The sequence below is a fragment of the Thamnophis elegans genome, chromosome 10 (assembly GCF_009769535.1).
Source record: "Thamnophis elegans isolate rThaEle1 chromosome 10, rThaEle1.pri, whole genome shotgun sequence".
In the NCBI taxonomy this organism is placed as follows: Eukaryota; Metazoa; Chordata; class Lepidosauria; order Squamata; family Colubridae; genus Thamnophis; species Thamnophis elegans.
In genome coordinates this window covers 24,702,035-24,724,269 of record NC_045550.1, presented here as the reverse complement: position 1 = coordinate 24,724,269, position 22,235 = coordinate 24,702,035, and the positions used below count along the sequence as shown (strand labels likewise).

Here is a 22,235-nt window from a genome sequence, read left to right as displayed (position 1 = left end):
CAGGAAACGTTTTTAAAAAGTTTTTAAAAAGTTTCAAAGCTGAATCTGCTCTTAAGAGAGGTCCATTAATTCTGAAGCCTTAAAGGTAAAGGTTCCCCTCACACATACTGTATGTGCTAGACATTACCAACTCTAGGGGGCGATGCTCATCTCCATTTAAAAGCCGAAGAGCTAGCACTGTCTGAAGACGTCTCTGTGGTCATGTGGCCGGCATGACTAAACACCAAAGGCATACGGAATGCTATTACCTTTCCACCAAAAGTGGTTCCTATTTTTCTACTTGCATTTTTACATGCTTTCTAACTGCTAGGTTGGCAGAAGCTGGGAAAAGTAATGGGAGTTTACTCTGTTACGCGGCGCTAGGGATTTGTACCACCAAACCTTTCTGATCGACAAGCTCAGTGTCTTAGCCACTGAGCCACTGCATCCTTGTTTCTGAAGCCTTATAATCCTCCATTTTTTGTTCTTGTAGGGCTGGAGATATGAGTAGCTATAGGAGATTCATCTTTGCAGAGGATGGTTCAAGACTTGGTCCATTATTGGGTGTTGAATATTAAATATTAAATCTGATCCTAGTGAGTCAAGTTCATTAAGTAACTGGTTCAAAACTTCAGATTCCCTTGTGGACATTAAAGACTCAGTCTAGTTTAGATACCTCCTGTACTTTGTAGCTCTCTTTTAAAGTGACTCTTGAAAGGGTATTGTAAAGGGGTTCACCAACCAAAGGGCGAATGACAAAAACACGCCCAACTAAACCGCGGTGACAAAACCGCGTGTTCTAAAGTGCTCCGACGAATGAGCGCTGAATCGCGGCGACAACAGCGCGGTGACAGAAGCGCGTTGTAAAACTAACCCTAACCCTAAACCTAAACCTAACCCTAAACATAATGCTAACCCTAACCCTAAACTTAATGCTAACCCTAACCCTAACCCTAACCCTAAACATAAACATAACCCTAACCCTAACCCTAACCCTAACCCTAACCCTAACCCTAACCCTAACCCTTACCTTAACTTAAATCGCCCTTCTGCCGACGCGCTGTTGTAAATCGCCCTTCTGTCGATGCGCTGTTGTCGGTGCGCTGTTGTCGGCGCATTGATGACGTCGCGGTTTTAGCGACGCGGTTTAGTTGGGTGCGGTTTTGTTCGCCCTTTTGTCGGGTCACGTTGTAAAGGTAGTCCTCAACTTACAACTATTTATTTAATGACCATTCAAAGTTACAATGGCACTGAAAAAAACGAGTTATGTCCAGTTTTAACACTTATAACCATTGCAGCATACCCATAGTCATGTGATCAAAATTCAGATGCTTGAGACAACTGACTGATATTTGTGACAGTCACAGTGTCCCAAGGTCATGTGATCCTCTTTTGCAACCTTTTGACAAGAAAAGTCAATGGGAAAGCCAGATTCAACAACCATGTTACTAACTTAACTTCTGCAGTGATTCACTTACCAACTGTGGCAAGAAAGTTCGTAAAAGGGGGCAAAATTCACTTAACAAATGTCTCATCTAGCAACATAAATGTTGGGCTCAATTGTAAGTAGAGGACTGCTGTTTGATACAAGTAATTACATTTTGATACCTTTGTTTATGCTTTCCTTGTATATTCTGTGCAATATTTTGCCAAAGTTCCTCCTGCTGGGAGTATAGAATGGGTGATTCATGTACAAAAGATCATGTGACTGGTGAGATACTTCTCATATATAATTGTGATATTTTTTTCTGCGTCCTGTGCCTGTGCTAATAATAGGACTAGGCCAGAGGACCTCTGCTTTTTTGGGGGGTGAGACATTGTATCTTTCAGTGGTCCCATCAACAAGACTTGAATAGCACAATTATTATTCCTTAAATTCTAAACCTCAGTTATGGAAATAACTAACATATGGAATACAGGTTTCCAAATCTGGTCGTGAAAGTAAAATAAAACATGCTGAAAGATTTTGAGGGGTTTGAAGGCTCCTATGAAGAATTGTTTAAGAAACTAGATATAGGAGAGATGTGACAGTAATTTTCAAATATTTGAAGGACTGTCACAAGGTAAAAGGTATAGACCATTCTCCATAATTCCTGAGGACAAGAATCATGGGTTGAAGCTTTACAGACAGAGATCCAAACTTAAAATAAGGAAGAATTTCCTGGCTGCAAGATCTATTAAACAGTGGACAGCCTACCACCTGGAGTCTTGAGTCATCATTGCAGGTTTCCAAGGAAAGTTTAGATAGCTATTTGTTTAGGATGGTATAAAAATACCTACTCAAAGCAGGAAGCTGCACTAGAAGACCTCCAAGGTGATTTCATAACATCAGAAGTTGTACGTGTGTATGTATTTTATAAGGCTATCCAACTTTAGAACAGTTCCAAATGGTGGAAATAATGAAATCATTACTAAAAAAATACAAATAAAAGGAACAAAGACGCTGGGAAGAAAAGCAATCACCCATTCTAAAAAATAGTACAGTATACAGAATCTACCATTCAGTGTATTCAAAGTCCCGAGGCAAAGCTAAACATGAACAGGGTGGTAAGCTTGGAGGAAATGCTTTTCCAGAGGGCAGATGCTGGAAGAGAAAAAAGATCCTTCCTAGATCCTATCAGATGACACTGTTTAACAGATGGGACCCAGAACATGCCAACTTTCCCTGATCACCCAGGTCAGACAGAAACTATGGAAACACATGGTGCCTTAGACCAGTGTTTCTCAACCTTGGCAACTTGAAGATGTCTGGACTTCAACTCCCAGAATTCCCCAGCCAGCGAATGCTGGCTGGGGAATTCTGGGAGTTGAAGTCCGGACATCTTCAAGTTGCCAAGGTTGAGAAACACTGCCTTAGACAACCAGTCCTTAGGCCATGAGATGACAGCTGGCACCTTGAATTACACCTGTAAACCTGCTGGCACTAGATAAATGGCTGGATTTTATATTTTTGAAAACAGAAGATCACCAGTTGTTTGGTTCTTTATTCTCATAATCCAACTGCAATTTGTACTTAGATGCAATTCTAGCACTAGCCCAATCATCTATAGGCCTACTTGGAGTTCGCCTCTGCCTATTTTTGAGTAACTGAGTTTTGAATTGCAGTCTGGATTTACAGGCATTCATTCCTATTCATACCTATTGAGAAGAAAACAGGCTTTTTAGTTTTTCCACTTCTCCCAGGATAGATAAATAGGATAAAACTATAGCCCAAATAAAAAAATGTGGAGGAATAAATGATATGGTGTGGATGGATGACATACAGCAATTACCTTCCTTTCTTATTTTAGGCAGTTATCTTTTCCCCCCAAAACACTTAATTCTTCTTGCTCATCTTGCAGCCGGCTATGCCAGATGGCCACAAGAGGCCGCTCTGCTATAGATACAATACAATACAATACAATATAATAGCAGAGTTGGAAGGGACCTTGGAGGTCTTCTAGTCCAACCCCCTGCCTAGGCAGGAAACCCTATACCATTTCAGACAAATGGCTATCCAACATCTTCTTAAAGACTTCCAGTGTTGGGGCATTCACAACTTCTGGAGGCAAGCTGTTCCACTGCTTAATTGTTCTAACTGTCAGGAAATTTCTCCTCAGTTCTAAGTTGCTTCTCTCCTTGATTAGTTTCCACCCATTGCATCTTGTTCTACCCTCAGTTGCCTTGGAGAATAGTTTGACTCCCTCTTCTTTGTGGCAACCCCTGAGATATTGGAACACTGCTATCATGTCTCCCCCAGTTGTTTTTTCTATTAAACTAGACATACCCAGTTCCTGCAACTGTTCTTCATATGTTTTAGTCTCCAGTCCCCTAATCATCTTTGTTGCTCTTCTCTGCACTCTTTCCAGAGTCTCCACATCTTTTCTACATTGTGGTGACCAAAACTGAATGCAGTATTCCAAGTGTGGCCTTACCATGGCATTATAAAGTGGTATCAACATTTCACATGATCTTGATTCTATCCCTCTGTTTATGTAGCCTAGACCTGTGTTGGCTTTTTTGGCAGCTGCATAACAGATATAGCGCCCTTGCTGACCTTAATGGGGACACTAAAGACACAGGTCAAGGTAGTTGTGATAATGATGACTCAAATAAGCAGGGGATTGTGGTCCAAAATGAAGAACTTTCTTTGGAAAGGCGAAATGGGGACCCAGGTATCACACATATCTATGTACCTGTTTCCCTGGTAAAGAATCCAGATAGAGTATTGATAGTATAAATACGTACTTGAAGAATGAAACATTAAGAGCTAGCTGGTTAATGTTTAGATCTTGACTCCTACAGCAATCAGTTTCCATGGGATAACCTGTCAGAATAGACAGTATTGCAATAATACGTCACAAGTTGCTCAGGTATTTCTGGACCAAAGGATGCCCTGGCACAGGAATAGTGAACTTTTTGGCACTGAGTGCTGAAAAGGGAGCGCACTTGCTCGTCTGGGCCACAACCCAGAATAAGAGCTGCTCAGGGCGCATGGACGTGCCAAAAAATAAACTTCTGGTTTCCGGCGCACACATGCGTGCCAGCCAGATAGTCTTCCAATTTTCTGGCATGACAATCAGCTGGCCAGCGCACATGCGCACACAGGAAAATGGAAGACTCAGCTCTTCCAGTTTCCATCACTGCTGCATGTACGAAGGTCAGCTGATCATCGTGTGCGCATGCACACCAGAAACCCAGAAGAGGAACGGGCGATGCCTCGGGTGTCATGTGACATGGCTTCACGTGCCATTTCGGGCACACATGCCATAGGTTCGCCATCATGGCCCTAGCAGCTACCTTTGTACAATATGCTATATTTGATTAATGCTATTGCTGAATTTTTGTTTTAATTTATAGTTAACACTTTAGTTGTTCTATGAACTTGGCATATCTGGTTAGTTATTTCCAATGTGTTTTGTGAATCTAAAAAATGGACCAATTCCATGACCAGGATTTTTTAATTTTATTTTTATCCAGCCTTTATTACTCGCATAAATAATTCAAGATGGTAAATGCTACCCAATACACCTTCTTTCTCCTGGTTTCCCTGCAACAATCCTGTGAGGCAAGTTATTCTGAAAGACAGTGGCTGGCCCAAAACTCACTTGGCTCATCTTTCATGCCTAAACGCTTGTAGCCTGGTGCCTTAACCATAGACAGAACTGGCTTTCTTTCTTGTTTGAATGCACTCATTATGTCTAAATGTCTTTTGTATGTGGTACATACAACATGCAACTTTTTAGATCTTCTTCTGTTAACCCTTCTTCTATAGGTAGTCCTTGACTTCTGACCACAATTGGAATCCAAATTTCCATTCCTAGGTGATGCAGTGTTAAAGTGCAATGTCACAAAATCACATCAATTAGTGATCCTGGCACTGCCTGTTGCCATTGTTAACCCAATTCTACCACTATTTAGGCAAGGATTCACCTCAATCCACGCCATTTCCAGCTTGGTCTCTCTCAGCCCTGAGAAAGATAAGGGACCGTTACTCTTGACATCCCCCAAACTGCCTATTCCACCCCCCACTCCCCACCATCTCTTCCTGCAGGGCTCTGGAGCTGCTTTTCATGCTGAGGATCTGTGATTTCTAGGCGTGCTGCTAATCTGGAGGTACAAAAAGCCCCCGAGTTGCAGCACAGTGCAAAACTGCAGTCACCCCAAGAAGCCCCTGCTGTCCTAGTAGCAGGGTGCAAAATTGCAGTCACTCTGGGAAGCCCCAGCCTTCCCCAGCAACATGATACAAAGCTGCAGCTTTCCCAAGAAAGCCCAGCCCAGCCCAACAGTGTGGTGCACAACCATAACTGCCCCTGGAAACTTCAGCCTTCCTTTACAGCACGGCACAAAACCTGCGGCTGTTGTGAGAAGCTCCAACCATTCCAACAGCATAGAACAAAGCTGCAGCCTCGCCAGAAAGCCCCAGCCAACCCCAGCAGCATGGCACAAAGCCATACCCACCTTGGAAAGCCCCAGCCCAGTCCCAGTCATCCTCACCACCCTGTGATTGGCCACCCCAACTAAACTTTGCTGTGTTATTGCTCCTGCTGCTGACAGGCATGCCTGCCCTGGCCCTTTGCAAAGCAACTGCTGGTCATCTTCATGGGGAAGGAAGCCTCCTGTGGTCGGCCGCTGCCTTGCAAAGGACCAGGCTGAGCATGCTTGGTCAGCGGTGGGAACAAGAAGATTGCAAAATTCAGATAGGGGCCAAAAACATCCTATATGTGGGGAGATAGATGGTTGGGGGGATTTGAGGTGCCTCTATTGTTGTAAATGCAGGTGGGCTGCCAAGCACCTGAGTTTTTATGACTTGACTGTGTAGGTGTTGCTGTGGCCCTAACTTTGGGGATCAGCTGTAAGTGCCTCCATTTAGTGCCACCATAACTTTGAATGGTTGCTGAATAAATGGTTATAATTCAAGGACTATTTGTACTTCAATTCCCACCAGCACCAGTGGTGGGTTTCAGGAAGTATGCCTTGGTACGGGCGTACCAGAGCCTGCCCGAAGCACCGGATACCGTTCTAGTACGGTGCTCCGGAGGGTCCACCTGCCTGCCTGAGCTCCTTACCGGTCTTTTAAGTCTTCAGTGCTTCTGCGCGCGCTCACGGCACGTACAGCACCTGCACAACAGTCCACTGAGCAGCTGGAGCATCGCAGAGGCTCACAGAGATGCTAAGATGCATGTGTGTGCTGCGCATGTGTGCACGCGTGCTGTGCACGTCCATGTGGACACCGCCGGGCCCGTTCCAACCATCCTGGTTGGAACAGGATCTGGAACCCACCACTGCACCAGACGTATTCTCTTCTTAGATCCCTAAATTGGCTTCAGTTTGTCTTGGTCCTTCATTTCATTACCTGCATTTCAGGTGTGCAGAAGGGAGCCTGCTGCAGAACTAAAGGGACCTTCTTGGCCTATTATAGATTGACTATAAGAGAAAAGCAATTTTTCTCTGGAGCAGATGAAAGAAGACAAATATTTGATGGATCCTATAAGAATATTCTCTTATGCTCATTTCTGTGAAAAAGATGAGCTACAAGCAACCTTTTACCAGCAACACAAGATTAGGCTTCATTCTTTTATCATGTTAAACAACCTTAATAACTGTTTATTAAAGAAGCTTCAAAGTTCTAACAATATAGAACATTCTGAGCACTATAGTATTGTTTGCAAACCACACCGGATAGGTGCATGCAAGAGCTGTGGTGGCGCAGTGGTTAGAATGCAGTACTGCAGGCTACTCAATTCTCACCAACTCAATAGAATAGAATAACAGAGTTGGAAGGGACCTTGGAACTGTTCTAGATTGACACAGCCTTCCTTCCTTCCAAGGTCGGTAAAATGAGGACTCAGATTGTTGGGGAAAATATGCTGACTCTGCAAACCACACAGAGAGGGCAGTAAAGCACTGCCAAGCAGTATATAAGTCTAAGTGGTATTGCTATTACACTTTAGCCCAGTGTTTCTCAACCTTGGCAACTTGAAGATGTCCGGACTTCAAGTCCCAGAATTCCCCAGCCAGCGAATGCTGGCTGGGGAATTCTGGGAGTTGAAGTCCAGACATCTTCAAGTTGCCAAGGTTGAGAAACACTGCTTTAGCCAACCAGCCAAGACAAGCAGAAGTCTGATGCTTAGATCTTGGCTCCCAAAGAAGCCGTATAAACTTAAGAAATGTATGAAGTCATGAAAGCTTCATTTAGTGTTTAAAATGTCTTCAGTTTTTAGAATTACAATTGATGCAGCCAATCTATTGCTGGGCCTTTTACTTTTAGCCTTGAGTGTTTTTGTAACGACCTCTATTGATTTGGCTCCCTGTTATTGCACTTTCAATTCTCACATGCTGGCTTTTGGCAACTTTGGCTTTACTTTTAATTAACAATGATATTTCTGTGCTGCAACATTGACTCTTGCTGTTCATGCCATCTTCTACATCTCCCTGGACCTCAGCCAAAGCTGGTACAGGAAAAGCAATAGCAGAGAATATACGTAGCTCAAGCAATAAACAACAGCCTAATCAAGGAACAACCAAGGAGAAAGCAACACCCCATCAACACTTAACAGCAGGTTGGTATATAAACAGAGAGCAAATCCCACTCATTTCCATCACTGAAGATGTTACCTAGTCTGGTAACAAAACATTTGCAAGCAAACAGCCAAGCTCAGAGAACACCAAGGAATCCACAGAAAAAGCAGCTGGGTGCGGGAGAAGATACGACTGTATAAGTTTGCCTTAATTGAAACTATTAAGAGTCTATCAACTTTCATGCTTCCTTTACTTCCTTTCTTGATTACCAGAATAAGCTGTAAATCGAGCAACTCTTTAAAAGTATTTGGAAATTGCAATTCATAAAAAATGTAGCAAGTAGGCAGCATTTTTATTTTTACTTTATGTAAGAAGTCCCTGTTTTCATTTGGTTTTATGATTAAAATTACTGTGGATGTTTTATAGTTATATCATGTACCTTATGTCACTACAAAGGATAAAAATTAAATAATATAACGAGTGTTGCAAAGGAACAGAAAACAAACTGCTTTATTGTAGTAAAGACATGTTTGCGCTGCTATTGTGCACTAGGTAGAAAATCAGGTGTTCCGATATCTTTCAGTACCAATTAACTATTCATCTTCCAGACAAAAAGGCCTACTTTCTCAAACTTAAGTTTTATGACTGCTGTTGCTCCTATTTTACTTACTCTAACAGGCTGCATCTTCCCTACAGGTATGGTTATTATAATTATTCTGTATATATTTAAGATTTACTATATCTCAGTTTATGTTTTTCACATATGGCTTTCCTTTGGCTTCATCAGCCGACCTTGTCAATGGAATATCCCATTCTTGATATTGGAACATCTAAAAAATGTGGCAAAAAACAAAGTGAAGATCTACTTACCTATCTGCCTACCTTCTGTACCTACCTGCTCACTCATTTTTCCAATGTTTAAATGCATTTTTAAAGATTTTTTAAAATCCAGTCTTTATTACTGTATAGGGTATGAATGTGTACCGAATACTCTTTCCTCTCCCTATTTTCCCCACAACAACAACCCTGTGAGGTAGGTTGGGGCCGAGAGAGAGTGACTGGCCCAAAGTCACCAAGCTGACTCTCATGCCTACGGTGGTACTAGAATTCACAATCTCCTGAATTCTAGGCCAGCATCTTCACTTCTACTCCTTTCTTCCTCCTATTTTATAATAGGTTATATTTTATAATAACCAACTGAAGTTGTGATGTGGGGGACCCTTGCCTTCCATAGTTGGGGCTCTTGTCTTAAGTTTCTTCTGCCTGCAGAGCTGACGCCAGTGCCAGCCTGGCAGCTTCCCCTGGGCTATGTTTATCTGAGTGATGTGTATAGTCTGCGTAGAGCCTCCCCCCCTTTTCTGAATCCTGGCACCAGGCCTGGCATTTTCTTGACTGTGGTGCAGGCAGATTCTTCAGCATACCGAATGAGGTGTCAGTTAGGCTGATAATTAGAAAACCTTGGGACTGCTGACACTTCAGTACATCTGTAGCTGTACAATAACAGCAACAATTTGGGGGGGGGGGGTTGTATCACACTGTAGAAAGTTGAAATAGAAGTAATAGGCTGATGAACAAGAAGGGGATCTTACAAATATTGGCACAATTATTTTGTGCTTAAAGAATTGTCAAATGCTGCTATTATTGTTGTTGTTGTTGTTGTTACTGTTGCAATTTCTTTTTACCATGCTGAAGAAGTGGCAGCTTTTAAATTTTTGGTACTGTGGATTTTGTGTATTAATTTACAGAGAGCAGCTGAAACAACATCAAGAAATATACCTCCCTATTGCCATTTATAACACCTTCCCCAGTCAGTTATCCCTTTAACTGCTAATGAAACTTTTTTGAACAGGAAACCCTGAAATCTGCAATACTTCTACAGAGGCCAGTTCTTTAAACTAAATCCCAGTCTGGTAGGGTTTCCTCTGTGTTTATCATTGGTGCTTTGACTTTGATGGATATTATATTTTAACTAGCTTGAAGTGTTAGTATTGTTGTCTCCCCACTAGGTGAGATAGCAAATATACTTGAAATGATGGAGAATTTGTCTAAGAGGATTATGAAGAACAACAGGAAGAAGAATTGGGAAGAGGCCACATGTAATAAGGTGTCAGTGTCTGTGTGGGATGTCTGTGTAGGCTGTGGGTATGAAGGAAATATGGATGACAAGCAGAGTGATGGGACTGTGCTGAAAGTTTGCAGGACATTACGTTCTTTCCTTTGCACCAGGAGTTGTACCAGAGCAGTCAATCTGGGCCCAAGTCTCTTCTCACTGGAGGGCTTGGGATTTGATATACTGAGGTGTCACACAAGGGAGGGACTCTGCATAACACTTCCTCCCCAATTATACTCCACCTCCCTGAGTGTAAGCCAAGATCCTCTTAACTCTCCCATCTCCTTAGCAACTGCATTAAGCAAATCGATTTAGTTGGTGTCATTGGCATGGGATGGGAGGGCAGGGCTCCTGCTGCGCATCTCTCACCCTTCCTGTTCTTATAAGCTTTCTTTGGTCTGCCACACTCCCTCCCGCTCTTTTTCTTCTTTGTAAGCCAAGAAAATGTAGCTTAAGAGTCCAAGCCTCTGAGCTAATAAGGGCAAACTCCTTCTCCTTCTCCTCTTCTGTGACTTCCTTAAGCAAAGTCCTTTGGGGAGGGCCAGAGATGCCCTAGTACGGATTCTGATGCAGAGAGATCTTCCACAGCAGGACTGAAAGCAGAGGCATTGGATGCAAGAATCCACAACTGTGTGGCTAGTCCTGCCTAACTTGGGGTGAGGGAACAGATTGGGTTGGACTGGGGGCTGGATGCCATGAGTCCTTCTCACCATGAACCTGGAAGGTCTGGAGATGATCGCTGTTTTGGTGGTTCTGGTCCTCTTCATTAAAGTGCTGGAACAATTTGGGCTCTTTGAGCCTGTCTCCTTGGAAGGTAATGTACAGGGAAAGTGGGAGGGTGAGGGAAGTAATTCCATACTTCCAGAGCTGGTGTCAGAGTCTGCTTTACTTAGTAAAAGTGATCCTTCTAATCAGGATAAATACTTTATTAAATAGTGGTGATACTTGCAGAGGTCTTGCTGGAGGACTTTAAATGGATGCTAAAGGATATAGAAACGGGGTTCAGAGCAGAGCCCATAGTGGGTGGAAGCAGCCAAAGGACATGCTATTCAGGGAAGCAGCAGCAAAGCCACTCTTGGATGAGAGAAATGGAAGCCAAAGTCTTTTCTTGCTATTCAGTATTCATTTGAGGATTGAAATGAGCTTTGAGTAAACACAATTTCAAAGCAGGCAGGTCCATCAAACAGGCAACCATCATGGCAAACTTTTAGGGCTGTACTTGGTGTCAGTACCTTCTCTAACTCTGTATCCGGTATGTGAATAGGCATGCCAAACTGGTTCTTTTTTTGATTGTGCTCACTCATTTTAAGGATAAATAGACTGTGTAGGAATAGGTGAAGTATATGGTGAAAATAATAATGGTTTTAATACGCATGTTTTCATTTTGTTAGAAAGAGATGTAGAGTAGTTGGACTGTCTAGAGGGAGTCTTCTATAATATTTGTTAATTGCTAGCAAGCAAATCTGTATACATTGCTGAATTTTTGCTCGGATCTCTATATCCTTCCATTTTTCATTTTTGTCCTCTCCCCCCCCACCCGAAAAATCAGGGAATTGTTTTTTTTTTAGCTAGAACTTCTAGAACATAAGCAAAGAATGGGAGTCCTTGTTAGTTCTCTAACTGGAAGGTTAGACCATACATTATAGAATGTATGGTCTCTCCATAAGTGAGTCTACTGATTTTCTTTAGTCCAGGAATAAGATATGGGGTAGAGCGCATAGTTAGCACTCTCATGATGATCTGCTTTTATGTTCTTGCCTGTGGTTTAGACAATTGCTTATTATGGACATGATCTAAAATCTTTAAATAAAATTAAAGAAGCAATTCACTACCAAACAATTGGGTAAATGAGACGGTTCTAGGCCAGTTTATATTTTGCTTGTCTGTTAATAACTGTATGAATTTAGATTCCATGTGACTTTTTATACTATTGGCATCAATTTCTTTTGGAATGTTACTTCAGTTTCTGAAGGACTTTCTTAAATAAGAGAATCCTGGATTTCTACTCAGCCTCTTCAGTTTTGACTGGATAATCAGTTTTAATGTATCTGAAGGTGTCCTGATTCCCAGTTCCTTCTTTTAGTTAAAAAAACCACCCTCTTTACCTAAGATTATATTTTACTGGGGCAATAAGATCTCCTCTTTGCCTCTATTTTCTTTCCTTAGCATTGGGTTTTGTGCTATTATATTATATCTTTATGCACATCTTGATCGTAGTTTTTTTTTTCTTCAAAATCCTATTTGATATTTTGACATTGGGATTTTCCAGAGATTTGTCTGCTGGAAAAGAACTTCCAATCACTTTCCAAGTGATTTAACCAGTGGAAACAGTATAGTTAAGGTGTGGACTAAGCCAGACTTTATTCTCAGGGTTTCTTAGGTAAATTTGATACCAAAATGAATGCAGTTGTTCGTTATTGCACATAGCAGCATTACCCAACTTGATGCCCTGAGAGAGTTGCATTGTACTCCCCATCATCCCCAACCAGCATGCTTATGGCTATTCTTTTTGAGAATGATGAGAGTTATGGTACGTTTTTTCAGAATATGTCAACTGATGAGAGAATTTGAATTTTGTATAAAGCATGAACACGCAAATTTGGACATAGAAGTGCAAAAGTAGCCACCCACCCATTTATTCTGATATACACATTTCTTTACAGCACATCAGAAGATATAAAAAATTTGCATTTCTAGATGGAGGTACCAATCACTCTGCAGAGCTCCATTCTCTTTTTTCATGCATCTTTATGACACTACTATATGAATTGGTTCATATGCCTCTGTAATTACAGACATCCACAGCTGCAGATCAGCCTTTTCTAACATGATTTTCTGTAGTTAAGTTGGACTTCATCATACTGAGTTACCAATAACTTAATTTCTGGCTGTAGATTAGGGTAGTCAGAAGTGAAAGGAATGGCAATTTGACATGTTTAGAATTGTCAGATTGAAATACAGTTAAATAGAGTCTGAAAAGCAAAATACCAAAATTATTTACTGCTCCATCATACCAATAAAATTTACTGCTCCATTATACACATAAAGTTAGTGACACGTTCAGGAACAACATTCACAGTTCCATGAATCTGTTCCCCCCTCCCCCCCAGCCAGTTTTCTAAAAAGAAATTCCATAAGTTTCCTTCTTGAATCAGACTATAATTAATTAAACACAGTGTGAACTTGCACTTCCTGCTAGCCACAGCAAAAGTACAGGTGGTGCCTTTATTTAGAAAAGAGGGGAGAGGCAGTTGCAAATTTCAGAAGATAAGCCCTGGACATTCCAAAGGGGATTAATTTATTCATACCTAATTCTTTGCAATAGGATTTTAAAGCAAATTAGATGACCCACGACCCGCTGAATCATCCTTTCAGAGATATTTCCTAAAAAGAGAAATAGATTGACCACGTACAAGCAAAAAATCAGAGGGAACAGGAGCAATTTCCAAATCAGGTGAAATTGAGTTTTGCCAAGTAATCAGAATAACTGTCTGTTGTATATGGTGGACTTGCCAAAAAGTTAAGGCATTTTGGATAAAAATATGGTGGATTATGCAAAATATCTTTAAAAGAAGGATAAAGTTTACTCCTCAGTTATTTTTACTAGGTATAAGTACTGACTTTACAGCGGTAGAGACTAACTTGATCCTGCACTTAATAACAGCAGCAAGACTGTTGGTGGCGCAATACTGGAAGAAGGAAGACCTGCCTACAACTCAAGAATGGACATTGAAAGTTACAAACTTAGCCGAGATGGCTAAAATATCGGCATATCTTAAAGATCACTCAAAAGAGAGATATAAAGGAGACTGGAAAAAATGGATTAACTATATACAAAATAAATACGGGACCAAGAAATTCCAGTTAGCCTATGCTTAAGATCAGGAATGATTTAAATTGTTTAAAGTTAGCTTAGCAAGAAGAAGCTAAGATCAATGTAGAGATGTTATTAATTTCTTTATTTCTTTTTTCTCAATAGATTTTAGACTGTGTTTGTTAAAAATCTATACTGTGTACGGGTTCTGGGAAGTCGGGGGGGGGAAGGAGGTGGGGGGTTGGGGGGGTGGTTGGTGGGAGGGATATATATTAGGCTAGACACGATGTGTTAGATCTCAATGCAATGTGACTTCACATGTATACTGTTTTTCTTTAATTTTTCTTTAAAAATAGGATAAGCCAAGTACATTAACATATAGTGGAAATACACCAAGGGGAGGAGGAGGAGGAAAGAAGAAAGATGGGTAGAGAGGGAAGGGAGAGAGGGTAGGGGGGAAGGCGAAAAGGAAGGGGGGAGTGGATCTGGAGAGAGGAGTGGTAGAGGGCGAGGGGAAGTAGGGTAGAGGGGGATGATGGAGGAAAGATAGAAAGTTGGAGGGTGGTGGAAGAAAGAGGTGTATGGAGAATGAAAGAGGTATATTGGGCTTTTATTTTCTGGGGCATTGTTGACAAGAGGAATTGATGCAATTATTGTTTAATACTGTATGGTGTATACATGTGAGTGTATGAAAATGAAAATAAAATATACTAAAAAAAAAAGAATTACTGTCTGTTGCAGTGTTTCTCAACCTCAACAATTTCTAAATCCTTATACTTCAACACACATCTTAGCATTCTGAAGTTGAGAAACATTGGTTTGTGTATGTGTTTGTGTGTGTATGTTTTCCACCAATACTCAAAAGATACATCCACTGAAAGAAGAGTACTTGGTACTTGCATTTTTGGCAGGTGTACAAAGGGTAAGGAAGGGATATTCATCAATATCAGCCTCTCTATTTTCTAAATATGGCAGAACAAGACTTGAACACAGAATAAGTAGTATGCCATAAGGACTGGTTTAACACACCATGGCAGTGGTGGGTTTCCATTTTTTGGTTCGCTTGTGTGTGTGTGCTCTTGTGTGCACGTGACACTTCTGCGTATGCACAGAAGTGTGCGGGCAGATGGGCAGAGCCCCCCGCCGCCGCTACTACCACTTCGCCCGATCCGGGCCGAACTGGGATCAAGCCACTTCTGCACCATGGTAAGGTCCAATCTAAAAACGCACAGGTAAAATAGAAAGGCAATTTCCATTTCTTATTTTCTCTTCCCATCACTGATAACCAAAGGTATATTGTTCTTGAATAGAAGGGTTCCACGTCACCAAAGAATTATATAAAACTGCTCTTCAAGGAAAAAGAAATAAAATGCACAGATAGATACAAAGGGTACAAGATTAGGTAACAATAGATATGAAATGGAACTTGGAATTGTAGGCAATTATAAGCTGAAAATGAATCATATAACTGCAAAAATGGCAACTACAAGAATTACTTTAATAAAAATACAGTTTATAAAGCATAGGAAGTAATTTTACCACTCTATGTTGCATTAGCTAGATTGCACCTCAGGTATTATTTTTACTTCCAGTTATTTATGCTAAGAAGGTTCTGACAAACCTTCTTAGCATAAATAACTGGTCAGAGGACAGAAAACTAAAGCCGGTGCTAAGATGCTGAGTGAAATGGGTAGTGTTGATAATAAATTATACATTGTGTTATAGGAGACGGTCAGAATCCGTTCTCCACTTCTCTATTTTATGATATTTACTGTTAATGTGATTTTTATATTTTTATATTTTTTTTATATTTTTTTCTGCAGGGGTTTTTAATACGTAGTTTTACTCATTTGTTGTGCACCACTGCAAGTTGCTTCAGTGAGATGGGCAGATATATAAACTTTATAAATAAATAAAATAAATCAGGATAGAATATGCAATTCCGACTAATAGACTCAAACTGTAGGAAGAAAAGGTAGTTTCTATGTTAAGAAAATATTGCTAAGACAAGTTTGATTCTGGAATCAATTGTCCTGAGAAGCAGTCTGCTTTTCTTTACTGGAAATTAATTACCCATATACTTTGGGGTAGGTTAGACAATTATCTCTTGTTTTAATCTGGATTCCTATATTGAGCTATGGGGCTGGATCTGATAATCTAAATGACTTCTTTGAATTGTATGATTCTGCCTGTCATTAGACAGAATAATGTCTCCTCATGGTTCAAATACTCTGTTGGGCAGGTAGAAGGATGGTGGCGTGATAGGGTTGTGTTGTTATCCATTTTAATCAGGTGCTTTATAGGATGTTTGAAACAAGCATCCATACTGAAACAAATGTCAGCTGCTAGTCTTCTGTTTATGAAATCAGTGTGGCATTTGGTCCACTACGAAAGTATGTTGTGTTAGTCCTGCTGAAAACAGTTTGAGATATTATTTATGATGCCATAAATATAGTCTACAACATCACTGTATTAGGAGTGATCAAAGCTTTATTCACTCCTAAACCTGGCGGAATTGCTTTCTTCTGCATTATTTTTCCCTGGTAAATATTACCCTGATAAGTTTATCTGAGAATCTGAATCCCTAGTTAGTGAATTCTGTGGATTCTCTTTTTACCAGAGTTAGAACAAAACTGTGCAGCATTTTTATTTTTTATTTTATTTTATTTCCACAGAAGATCTTTTGAGGAAGGAGAAGTGCCAGTCAAGATCCTTTCCAGATTTTGTGTTTTTTTATTATATATGTATGTATGTATACATACATACATACATACATACATATATAATAAAAAAACACAAAATCTGGAATTGGATTTATTACATTTATATGTCGCCCTTTTCCCCGAAGGGGACTCATCTGGAGTGTGTGTGTGCGTGCGTGCGTGCGTGCATACACACACACACACACACACACACACACACACACACACACACACACATCAGATGAGTCCCCTTCGGGGAAAAGGGCGGCATATAAATGTAATAAATCCAATCCAATCCAGATTTCTATGTCCTATATGGACTTCCTTCTTCCCAACAAGGAAGCACATTGTTGGAGAGTCTTAGGGGACACTTGTGTAGGTCAGTTTCTGCAACTGTGCCCAAACTGATTCTCATGTCTCCGGCAGCCCAAAACTGTCTCTACCTCTCTCCCCGTGTTATTTTTGACCATAAGAGTGTCCTAAGCATTGCTGCATCATGCTCCCCAGTGAAATAAAAAACCCTAATGGCTTATAGACTTTAATAGATAGAATCCCTTCATCAGCCCACCACAATCAATCACCCTATATCTGTGGTTGTGCCAAAGAGTGGGCTGTTTTTGGTTTTTTCCCTGACTGCTGCCCAACAGAAAAAGGGACAAAATGAGGAAGGTGAGAGATGCTGAATCAGGAGACTGTTGGTGCAGCAAGAAAAAAAGAGGAAAACAACCAAACATCTTCCGATACTATAAGTTTCCAAAGAGTTTTTTGTGTTACTCTGATGCATCTTAAAGCATCTTGAGAACTGATACATTTGGTTCCACTACAAAACCGCGATGCCCTTATCCGCGCCGACATAAGTGCGGAGGCAAATCCGCAGCGTCCAAAGCGCTAAGAAAAAAACGACCTACCGCCGCGACAGCGCGGTGACAGAAGGGCGTTCTACATGCTTCGTTCTTTGCCTCCAAAGGTAGCCCTCCTCCTCCAGCTGACAGCGGCAGCAGGCATGGGGCAAAGTGGGCTGCCCAGCAGCAGCAGCCCGCGGGAAGGGTCCAGCTCAGCCGTGGGGGGCAGCAGGAAGCGGAGGAGGACGTGGCAGCGGCGGCGGCTGAGGCTCTCCTGGGCCGGCGAAGCGGGCTTGCCCGGCAGAGGCAGGCTGCCCTCTTCTTCCTCAACAACATCTCCTTGGACGGGCGGCCTCCGCCGCCGGCGCCTCCCCCGGAGGAAGAGCAGGGCGGGCGGCAGCGGTGGCTGAGGCTCTCCCGGGGCCGGCTTGCCCGGTGGCGGCGGCCGCCCATCCAAGAAGATGTTGTTGAGGAAGAAGAGGGCGGCCTGCCTCTGCTGGGCAAGCCCGCTTCGCCGGCCCCTGGAGAGCCTCAGCTGCCGCCGCTGCTGCGTCCTCCTCCGCCGCCAGTGTCGGCGGCCCTGCTCGGGCCCCCCGCGGGCTTCCTGCTGCCCCCCCGTGGCTGTGCTGGACCTTTCCCGCAGGCTGTTGCTGCTGCTGGGCAGCCCGCTTTGCCCTGTGCCCACTGCCAGCTGGAGGAGGAGGGCTACCTTTGGAGGCAAAGAACGGCCTTCTGTTGCCGCGCTGTTGTCCCCGCGGTGATGACGCGCGGTGATGATGTCGCAACTTTAGCGACGCGATTTAATCTCCGCTATTTTGCGTAGCGCGGTTTTGTCGTGCCACGATACATTTTGTTAAACTCCTTAGTAAATTGAGTTCAGCTACATAATGTGTCTAATGGGGTCCCCCCCCCCGCCAATGAATGAACAACTTGAGGTCAGCAACAAGATATTCCGGGCTGGTAAAATGTTGTCTCATTTATATTTTTTGAAATTATCATTTCTGATGTCTGATTTCTTTCTGTTCATTATTTTAAATAGACCTTGAAAACTTTATACAGTGTAGTCCACAATATTGACATGATATAATCATACTTGTATCAGAAAATAATGGAAGTTGTATTTCATCTGGAGGGCACTACTCTAAGAATACACCATAAACCTTTTTTGTGGCCCAGCAGGAGCCGTTGGAGCTGCCACCAGACTCTGACAGCGAGGGGCCCTATGAGTCGGCTCTGGAGGATGTGGAGGACCCTGGACAGGGTTCCCACTCCGAGCAGGGCGCAGAGAGGCTGGTTGGCCATCAGGAGGCACCTTGGCCTTGGACCAGTGGGGGGAGACAAGGGAGAGTGATCCGGACGCCAGCAGTGAGTTATTCCTGGATGCATGGCACCGAAGAGCTAATAGGCATAAGGAACAGTTGCGCAGTTACAGGAGGTAATTGCACTCAGCTGGTGGTCCTTAGGCTCCTCTCCAGACTATAAAAAGACTGCTTGTGCACACGCCCCTCTTGCAGAAGTCAATGCAGGAATTAATGTCGGAGAACATTATGGTAAGCTTGGCAGGCTGGATTGCTGCCAAGCCTTGTCTGTGCTGGATTGCTGCCCAAGCTTGTCTGTGCCGGTTTGCTGCCAAGGACCTGTCTATTAATTAAATGCCGTAACTTATCTTTGGCTCGGAGTGTGTGTTGGTGTGGGACGAGGGGGGTCAGAACAAACCTTTATCTTTACTGTAACCATTATAAGCCAAAGACACTTTATTATGATGCAGCAAAAAACTTTTTCCAGATTTTCCCAATGTTTTTCTTTTCTCTACCAATCTATTAATGCAGAGAAAATAGTACAATTGTCACTGCCAGATTATTGAACAACAGATATTTTCACTGCATTTTTTTGACATTGGATGGAGATTAAGAAGGTAAGGTGTAATTACTAAAAGGCAGTTTAGTTTGTTAGTCATCGCTTATAATAGCTGCTGAAAAACTATACAGGTAATTCTTGATTTATGACTAATTGAGTCTGAAATTACAGTCATAGGTAGTTGAAGTTATAAGTCAAGAAATCACTTGACTGAACCATTTTTTTATTTTTGATGGGCATTAGGTGAATGGCATAATCATTAAGTGAATGCCATGGTTGTTAAATGAATCAATTTTCCCCAACATGCGTATTTTTTGCCAGAAACTGAAAGTAAATACCAGAAATCAGCAAAACACATTGCAATTCACATTCATTTGATCACTGCGGACAGTTGTATAAGTACTCAGTTGCCAAGCAACCAGAATGCGATCATAACGACCATGTGTGTTGGGGGGGGGCGTTCATAACATAAAAATAGGTTGTAACTAATTTTGGGGAGGTCTGTCATAACTTTAAATGGTTAAGTGACTGATTATAAGTCAAGGACTACTTCGAGTTCTTTAATAGGCAAGCTGTGAGTATAGGCTAATCACACAAAAACACTAACTTTACACAACTTCTGATAAAAGCTTTTTGTAAATAAACACAAAATGTTGTGTTTTAATAGTTTAGGAAGGCTTCACCACAAACCATGCCATGCAATGCCAGGGATTAATGGTGTCTGGAGTGGTGTCCTTGGATCCCATTGCTCTGAAGGACATTGCCATCTTTGCTACTATCCATAAGCCTCAAACTGGCTAACTCATTGGTGGTCCAAAACCTGACATATTAATAGGAAAAGAGTGGGACTATAGGGCAGATTGAAAATCTGGTGTTATTGATTGTGGCTCTTAAAATGCTGGCATCAATAATTCAGAAGAAAAATTGGCAGGAAACAGAGTAAGTGTGTGCCTAAGTGAGGCTGTGACAAGAGTTGCAGGGAAAAAAGATAAAAGTCCAACTACAAGAAGCTTCCACATAATCAAGTCTACAGTTGATACCAGACAAAAGTCCTGATTGAAATTAACATGGTGATTCTGTGCAGTGGAAGAAGGGGCCCAATTAGAGAGCCAGCTGTGGGATAAAAATATGAATAAAGGTGATAAGAAGCTACCAGTAATAAGGGGATTATCTTCCCCCCTTTACACTTCCCAGCAACTTCCAAAACATCTTGGATAAGGAATGGGAACGCTGGCATATATCTACCACTTGCTGGAGCGATCAGAGGAGGGGCTTCCAGGATCTGCCTTGTTTTTTAAATGCAGCTTTCTTGTTTGGGTTCATGTTCAACATAAATATTGATAATAAGGTTGACTCAGCCTTCCATCCTTCCAAGTTGGGTAAAATGAGGACCCAGATTGTCTTTGGGCAATAGGCTGACTCTGTAAACCGTTTAGAGAGGGCTGTAAAGCTCTGTGAAGGGCTATATAAGTCTAAGTGCTATTGCTATATTAGGCACTATGAACCTTCTGAGAATAACTTGATCCACAGTGTGAAGCAGCTTCCTCTTGTAATGCCTGCAATGAAATCCAAATTATAAATTTAGTAAATTTTAGGGTAGACTAAGCTTCTCTTTAAAAGAAAAGTACATACATTTATCAGAAACACCATTGTCAGTTAGTGTGGCATGCCTTTTAGCCGTTTTGATGCTTCCTATTTGTTTCATGTCCACTCTTTGGAATCTATTTTCATGGAAAATGAACTAAAATATAAAAAATACCTTTCTCATCTTGTTTTGAAAATGCAGCATATAATTACTGAGAACTCACATACACTTCAAAGAGGAATTTTTATCCATATCAAAAAGCTGCCAAGCCCAGTTGCGAAGAGCCAAAGCAACAATGAGAACTTTAAATGAGATAATGAACACTATACACATTCCAGGTTTGTTCTCATTTGCTTACGCTGAGATTTCAGTTTATTTTAGTCTTATCAGCTTCTTGGCAGTATGTTTGTCTTCTTTGTCTATCACACCCGGGATGAGATGAACAGTTTTGCAAGGGTTCATTTGGGGAACCCCTTGGTGCCACCTACTCTGTATAAGCTGATCGTTACAGCAGCATTAGATGTTTTGTAAAGGTACTGACCAATGTTAGTGATATAACATTTCTTTAGGAGTTAAAGTAATATTATACCTTTTTGCCTTTCCAGCAGTGTAAAAATATATAGGCATAGTGCTTTTCACCAGCCATAAGTGGTGTGAAACAGAAGAAACCTAACACTAGAATAAAAGTTAGCACAGAAAAAAAAGAAATACAATTGTAACATAGACAGCAAGAGGCATGAATCCTCATTTAGGTAGGAATGGGATAATGCACTATCATTAGTTTATATTTTCAGGATTGAAGTCATGTGGAAGTTTAAGGGATGTATAAATACTGCAGAAAAACTGGAGTAACTTAACCTCTTCTGTTCCATTGTTTGTAGTGATCTTCACTACACTGTAGTGTTATTCATATGCTTTATGTATTTTAACATGTTCATTTATAGTCATCAGAATAGTCCGTCAGTTAAAAATGTATTTAAAATATAAATACTTAATATAAAAATAAGGGCAATGACAGAAGCAATAAAATAGCAGTATAACTCATAATGAAAAATAAACAATTAAAGCATTTAAGAATCATAGTGTCTTTATCTGGCATTAAAAATAGGTACTAAATTTAGTGTCAATAAATTATAGTCAATTGCTTGGATGCCATAATGAGTCAACTGAGTAACCTATAAGGCCACACCTCCCATACAATATGTCTGAATGAAAATGACCAGCAGTTTTGGTACTAGAATTTAGGGTACCACAGAGCAGGTTCCAGAATAGAAAATGCTCGTCTCCTGAATCCCATCAAATATAACGCCCTAAAAGATAAGGGCCCACAATAGGCTTCTGCTAG

At 41.5% G+C, this 22,235-nt stretch overlaps 1 protein-coding gene across 3 annotated transcripts in view; it reads left to right on the top strand.

The window, feature by feature from the left end:
- KCNIP2 (potassium voltage-gated channel interacting protein 2) overlaps positions 1-22,235 on the top strand; it is a 125,302-nt gene that overhangs the window by 91,625 nt on the left and 11,442 nt on the right. Inside the window, exon 1 of one of the 3 annotated variants that reach the window (XM_032225509.1) lies at positions 10,802-10,904. The exons of the other annotated variants lie outside the window; for them this stretch is intronic. Within the exon in view, the coding sequence (XP_032081400.1) occupies positions 10,802-10,904 (103 nt within the window). Of the gene's footprint in view, positions 1-10,801; positions 10,905-22,235 lie in introns of those variants that run through there. 3 annotated transcript variants of the gene reach the window in all.